The sequence below is a fragment of the Trachurus japonicus genome, chromosome 8 (genome assembly GCF_045865225.1).
Source record: "Trachurus japonicus isolate A0001 chromosome 8, Traja_1.0".
Taxonomy (NCBI): domain Eukaryota; kingdom Metazoa; phylum Chordata; class Actinopteri; order Carangiformes; family Carangidae; genus Trachurus; species Trachurus japonicus.
This window is the reverse complement of record NC_140914.1, coordinates 7725547-7732801: the sequence shown is the minus strand read 5'-3', so window position 1 is coordinate 7732801 and position 7255 is coordinate 7725547. Positions and strand designations below refer to the sequence as shown.

The window sequence follows — 7255 nt, the reverse complement described above, 5'->3', positions numbered from 1 at the left end:
CTCAACATCAATTGATACACTCAGACATTTAACTGTGGTCTAAACTGACCAATATAAGAAAAAATCTGGACTGATGTGGTTTATGTTAAAGGGATAGTTCAACATTTTGACAAATTGGCCCATTGCCATAATCCCTATAGTCATAGCAGCAGGTTCGTTACCTTTAATTGTCGGTGCAAGCTATTTTTAGAACAGTGGAGCAGAGCCGCGAGCTGCTCAGAGCTACGCTACTCATCAAATACACAATCCAACAACTCCAAAACGCTCTGGTGGACAAGTTGTGACCTGCACATTCACCACGCTATGAGATAATAACAGAACGTTACCAGACAGAGTTGTTTTAGAGGTAAATTCATGCAAAACAGCTTATGCACGTTGCCTTCATGGACAGTTTTTCAACTTGTCCAACAGAGCGTTGTGGAGTTGTTGGATTGTGTATTTGATGAGTTTCATGAGGGAAACCAAGAAATCCCATTAGCCTCTGTAGCGTAGCTCTGAGCAGCTCACGGCTCTGCTCCACCGTTCTAAATATAGCTTGCACCGACAATTAAAGGTAACAAACCTACTGCTGTGACTATAGGGATTATGGCAATGGGCCAATTTGCCAAAATATTTATCCCTTTCAGAAGTTAGAAGTGACTCAGTGTTAGCTTCTTTGTCTTTGAGGGGATTGGGGAACAATAGTTATGAACCAGAAAATGTGCATGTGACCTAATGTTTGCATTCCACAAAAGAAAAAAAAAAAAACATCTCATGTTCATTAGGAAACAGACTTTTTGCTCAATTAGTTGAATAGTCACATGATCTGATGGTGGAGCTGAGGTCATGTGACGACAGGTGAAACAAAAACAGGTGAAAGAAAATATTTTTTTCTGGTTCTTTCTGACTCTTTCAGATTAATTGCTTTTCATCTTATGTTCATTTTTTCATTTGTTCACTTTCAGTCGAAGACGTTGTGAACTACGGCTCAGCATCAGGACCAGTCGTTCACTTCGCTCGTCAGATTCCATGACGTGACAGACGGATAAGTGTTTGTGCTGGAAACTGTAAAACAAAAAGGTGTGACAGGGTAAAAGTGTGTGTTAGAGACACGCAGTGAAACAGGGTGATTTGTTCCCCCTAGGGTTCGTATTTTATTCATCAGGACTTGATGCATCCAAGTATAGGATCATTCGGTTTTGGCACCTTTAAAGATTTCATTTTTCAAATTGAACAACACATTAAAAATAAAAAAAAGAAGAAAGAAAAAGAAAAAGAAACAAAGAAATGACTAAGGCTGTGTGAGTTTTAAAAATAAAATACATACATACATATATTTATATATATTTATAAAGAAATCAACCAAACCATTTAAAAAAGCAGTTTTGTTCAATGTAGATTGTTTGGTTTGTCTTCACAAAAGCAAGAAGATAAAATGAACTAAATAATAAAAAAAAAGAAAACATAAGAAAAATACACATGAAAACATTAATACTTTAAACTTTTAAGCGTCTTTGCTTTTTTTCCCCTTATAATTATTAACCTTTAAAACTTAAGTTTCTCAAGAGCAGATTTGCTGTAATTTAATAGCATGCATTTAATTTCTGAAATTGTGAGTCACTTAGCTTTTTCTCTTGTACTATTTCATATTTAACTTGTTTTTATTTTTGTGTGTTTGGCGTCCTCTTCTTTTCCTTCCCCCTCTGCTCCTTCCTTTTTTATTTTTGTAGAAGTCGTGTTTGGAGTCTTTTCTTTGTGAAGTTTTGACCCCCTTTTTTTTGTGTGTTGGCTCTTTCTGTTAAAAAGGGGTTCAACTCTCCCGTTACGACCCCCCCAAAAAAAAGAAAGCGAACAGGGACTGAGAAAAAGACGAGAAGGTTCTGTTAAAAGAATAGATATTACTCTACTGCTGACCGACTGTCTGTATCTGCCTCCTAAAGGACCTTCGCTTGTTCTCGACCTTCGAATGAACAGATACTAAAAGAGTCTTTTCTCATGTTACCAACAGCACTTGGTTTAGTTAACTTGTTGTTGTTTTTTTTTTTAAACTTTTTATCCTTTTTTTGCTTCGGTAAAGTCTGTAACTCTTGATTATTAACGTAATAATTTATTTATAAAAGTAATACATATATATATATAGTACCTTTGTTAGAGATTACAGATTGGGCTAATTCTTACTGAATCCCAAACTGTAACAATTCACAGTTTTAATGCAAAAGATGAACAAAAATGAGTCAATAAATAAATAAAAGAGGTGTGTTTATGTCCGAGCGGTGGGCTGCGGCTGAGGGGGAGCTCGACCTGTTGCTCCAACCAAACCGTGGGGCAAAACTGTCAAACCAAAGGGCAATGAAATCATGAACTCCATTCTTTATCTCATTAATGCCCGCTCCCTCCTTTCCTCCCTTCCTTTCCTTCCCTTCCTTCCTTCCTCGACACTTCCTGACCACTCTCTCGCTCCGGGATCACAGCAGACTTTGTTGAAACTCTCTCAACAATGGTAAATGGAAAAGTCATGCAGCTTAAACAAAAAAAGAACAAATGTCTATAAACAAACATGGAAATCCATCTCCACCAGGGGCGTAACCGCACCCACAGGGGTTCCCGTGTCTCCTGGTCTCCGCCGCTCTCCGCTCTCCGCCGCCGCTGTGTGGACTCTCCCTCATACCGGCGTGGTGCGGCGGTTTGCTGTGTTGGTGTGGCTCGAGTCTTTCAGGTCCTTCTGGATGCAGTTGTGGACTTGCAGGAAGTTGTGGTCCCTCTCGGAGTTGTAGGTGGCGGTGGGCGTGCCGGAGGACTTGAGCGTGTCCCGGGGCAGCGTGTACATGGAGATCTCCGTGGACGGCAGCGCGCTGAAGCCCTTGAGGCCCACCGGCGAGGCGTCGCGAGAGTGTGACGGGTCCGTGGAGCGGGAGGAGGAGCGCGAGCGGCGTCTGTAGCGGTAGCGGTAGCTGGGGATCCGCGTGATGGCCGAGCCCTGGAGGTAGTCGGCCGCGCGCGCCCCTATTCGCAGCTGTCGATGGCGGTCGATGAACATGTGCACGGCCAGGACGCCCACCATCTCGGCCATGATGAAGGAGAGGGCGCCGAAGTAGAAGGACCAGCCGTACGAGTAGCTGTTCTTCTTCGAGTCGCTTTTCGAAGGGTCCCCCGCGTTGGCTGATATGTAGACGATGATCCCGATGATGTTGCTCAGGCCTGAGAGGTCGGACATGTGGGATGGGTGGGGGGTTATGGGTAATGAGTTCATGAGGAAAACGGACAAAGAGAGGAAAACAACGGAAATTGCATAATTCAGGATGAGCTCACAGTTATTCTTGGTGTATGGTTAACTTAATATGCAGTATCATGCCAAATATGTTTAGAGCGCTGATTCATGCACTGTACACAGCGTACTAATCCGGTCCGGCCCCAGTGACTGATACTAGACTCCTAATCTTTGCCCTTGCAGCGAGAAACAGGACGACTTCAGGTCTTGATGCAGATCGTTTGGGACAGCGAACAAAATAATCCACATAGGACGCTGCGCTACAGCCCATCATACACATGTGTATATATAGATATATACTGTATATATATATATACTTTGACTTGTTAGTTTAGTCACACACGGAGAAATGTTTGACATGGTATATCTGGGAAGATGGATCGTAGGGAAAGTGTGTCAGGGACACCGTATTTTTAGAGACGGTCCCACTGGGTGGCTTTTAGCCTAGCAACAGGACTGAGAGGAGCGAGAGGAAGACAAAAGGAGACGGGACTTGTAGCTGCAGAAAAACCAACAGCCGCAGACAAAACAGTCTCTGAATCTATGTCATGGTACAGAGTTAGGTATTAAAGGTGTGTTGTTGTTGTTGTAGAGGGAGTTTTACACTGTGTTTGTTTTCTGCAGGAGAATCAAATGATGAGATCACGGCTGTATCTGTGCGGTAAATAATGATTATCCTAGCTCAGCACAATAACTGGAAGTGAGCCTCAACCACTGCTTTATGTAAATAAACAATATAAGGCAAAGGTGTTTTGTTCTGTTGCTAAATTTTGTGCTAAGATAGGTAACTGAAGACTGTAAAGACACCAATTAATGCAAGCTACCAATCCTCTAATGGAGCTGTATGTCAGAAAGTAAATAAGTGTATTCCTCAGAAATGTCCAACTGTTCCTTTAATGGAAAAATCCACCATCACTTAAAATGTGTTGCAACACAGTGAACTCTATCACCCTGTTCACGGTCTGGCATTAACATACGTCTCGTATCAAGACTGTATCTGGATTTGACCGGATAGCAGTTACACTTGACATTAATATGCGTCTCTGGTGTCCACATTGAGATCTGATCAAAAATCAAAAATAAATAATAGTAGGTAGTAGTAAGTATTTTCGTAGTTGTATGTTAATACAGGACGCATTACTGTTTACACTTGTGTTCAATGTGGTCACAATCGGATCGGATCACAGTCCGTCCTCAATGTGTCTTGGGCGCATTTACACCTGTACTTTTCATCCAGGTTCCTACACATTTGAAATTTCCAAATTCCATCCATCCTTTTTCCAGACCCTAATTTCCAGACTTCTTGGTAAAAAAATTCTAATAATTTGCGATATTTACGTAAATAGATGTGCATAATATTAAAAAAATCATGCAATTAATCATTTGTTTTCATTATTCTGAATGTGTATGCCGTTATGTCACCAAATAATTTCCAGGAGATTGTAGGTAGGTACAATAGCGCATAAAAAATAATTAACCCAAATAACTTCAGATAAGACCAAACCCAGATAAGTATTAAGATAAATATATTTCCATACAATAGGTTCCATTTTCCAACCATTTCCAAACCTAGAAATGTATAAAATCAAATTCCATACTTTTCCATACGTTCATACTTGCGTAGGAACCCTGTTTCATGTGGTCAAGCTCTATCCGATAAAAACGCATGTTAATGGCAGGTGTAAACGGGTTGTATGAAAAGCTAATGTATTAATTGTTGCTGAGCTTAAATAAGATCTCATATTGTCAAAAGTATGGCTTTATAAAAATGTGTTATTTGATATCCATGTTGGTAATATGAAGAAGACGTCCCTGAACAAAGCCTAACAATGTTAACATTAAGGTTCAGGATCGGTCAAATCTGCAGAATAAACAGTAAGATCACCTCAAAACCTGATGTAATCAAAGATCAAACACAGATTTGATTCCATGAAACCTAAAATTCATCCATGTTGGCTGTGATTTTAGCTTTTTGGCTGCAGCTTCGACATCAACAACCTGCAGAAAGGAGTCTGTCTGTCAGTCTGTGCACAGTGGACGGACGGACGTCTGAGTTTGACCCACCGGCAGACACGAAGAAGATCCCGGCGCTGAGGATGATGTTGTGGCGTGACTTGTAGAACTCGCTGGCAGCTATACACAGGCCGCCCATGAAGAGCAGGATGACGCTGAGGATGGGGAAGATGCTGGAGGCTCGTACCGCACCTGGAAGTCAGAGGAGGACGGAGGAGGAGGAAGAAGAGGAGGAGGAGGAGGCAACAAAGGAAGAAAGAAAGGGAAATGGTGGAGATGAAAGGATGACGAGTAGAAAGCAGAGGAGGAGAGAAACAAAGAGAGAGAGAATCACATTAGAATCCGTTTCAGCATCTGCTGCTCGTCCTAATCAACACCCCATCAGGCCTGTGAAAGACTCCATCAACACTGTCTAGTGAGTGTGTTTCCCCACAGTGAGCCTGTTATCCAACCTTATGTAATCACACCGCTTGACTCTCCTCCTCCTCCTCCCTCCTCCTCCCCCTCTCCCTCCTCTGGCTGCTGGATGAAGCCTCATGTGAACGACGCCGGTCCACAGAGGAGAAACACGGCTCTGGATGTTTGTGAGATGATTCAAGCAAAAAGATTACAGCTGACAGTGACACCGCATCATCCTGACTTACAGCAAATGAGTGAAACGGCGATGAAATCTTGCGCGAAGGTGTCCTGATAATATGCAGCGTCACAATTTTGTCGTGAAAATATTCTATTGGTTCGGAATCCAAACCAATCAAATTATCGAGGGACGTAAACAAACTTCTGGATGGCGCTATTTTGAGATTCCTGGCATTTCCTGGTTGCCGTTTTTCACATCTTGGAGTATTTTTTTTATTTTTTATTTCTCTCATATTCTCCTCTCTCTGCTAACTTGGGTTGTTGCTAGATGGAGTAGGAAGTGACGTCATAGACAACATGCAAACTTTACTTATCTGTGCCTAAACCCAACCAATGGCTTCACTTACTTTTTGCTTTTTTCCCCCTATTTTACACCTGTACATGTCAGTTTTACTAAAGTTAACCAGTTGGGAGTTCTAGCCACAACTAGTGATGGTCCTTTGACACCGAGGCTCCGACACATGCGCCGTAGCTCATGAAGCAAATTGTATCGAACCACTGTGCCGAGGCGTGGTTTGGTCACGTGACTTGTGACGTATGAACCACTTGGATGACGTTTGAAGCAGTTGAGTGGTTCAGTCATTCATGAAGCATCGTCAATGTTTTGGTTGTCTCGGCTCTCTGTGAGAGCTGAGCTGAGCCTTCGAAGCACATAGAAACTGAGGCGGCAGAGATTTGGTTGGAAAGTGTAGCATTCAGTACCAGGAATTCTATAACATGATATGTGGAGCAGAGGAAAAATAATTTATCTAAGCGTTGTAACACGCATATTTGTAACGATTGAAGCGTCAACGACCGTATGGGCTTGAGAAATATTTAATACGTCCCGTACGACACATTGTGAAACTGACGGTGGCGCACCATGATTACATCGGGCTTTCCCCCCACAGATGTGACATCGAATCCTTTGCCGAACTTGCCATATTTCTTTTCTATTTTGAAATGAGATCACATTTGCCATCTACACCATTTCACATCGTATAAAGCCATAGACTGTTTAGACTTGTTTCAGAGGAGAATGTAATTCATAGCAGAGCCTAATAGCTATATCAGGCTAAGTCAATACCGAAAGCCTATCACAATCATATGCCAAATGAGAAACTTCATGTTTATTTTATATTTTTATTTTTATTGTGTCAGCTTGAAACCATACAACCATGTAACGTTTGTTGAACAGGAGTGTGCATGGCAAATCAAATCTCAAACAATCAATGAACCGAATGACACGTCTCAATTGCACTTCATTTTATTGAACACTAGATGTCATACTCGAGCGACTGTGTCAGTGAAGCCTCGAGTAATGAACCATTACTCGAATAAGGTGTCGAAGCCTCAACAAAGCCTCGGTTGCCCATCACT

General features: G+C 41.9%; 1 protein-coding gene across 1 annotated transcript in view; it reads right to left on the bottom strand.

Annotated features, from left to right (window-relative positions):
• Positions 1 to 1106: 1106 nt before the first annotated feature.
• Positions 1107 to 7255, bottom strand: part of cacng2a (calcium channel, voltage-dependent, gamma subunit 2a) — a 93139-nt gene continuing 86990 nt past the window's right edge. The window contains exons 5-6 of the mRNA XM_085783515.1: positions 5312 to 5452; positions 1107 to 3177 (exon numbers count right to left, since the gene is read on the bottom strand). Coding sequence (XP_085639641.1) covers positions 2642 to 3177; positions 5312 to 5452 — 677 coding nt within the window. The 3' untranslated portion in view covers positions 1107 to 2641. The remainder of the gene's footprint in view (positions 3178 to 5311; positions 5453 to 7255) is intronic.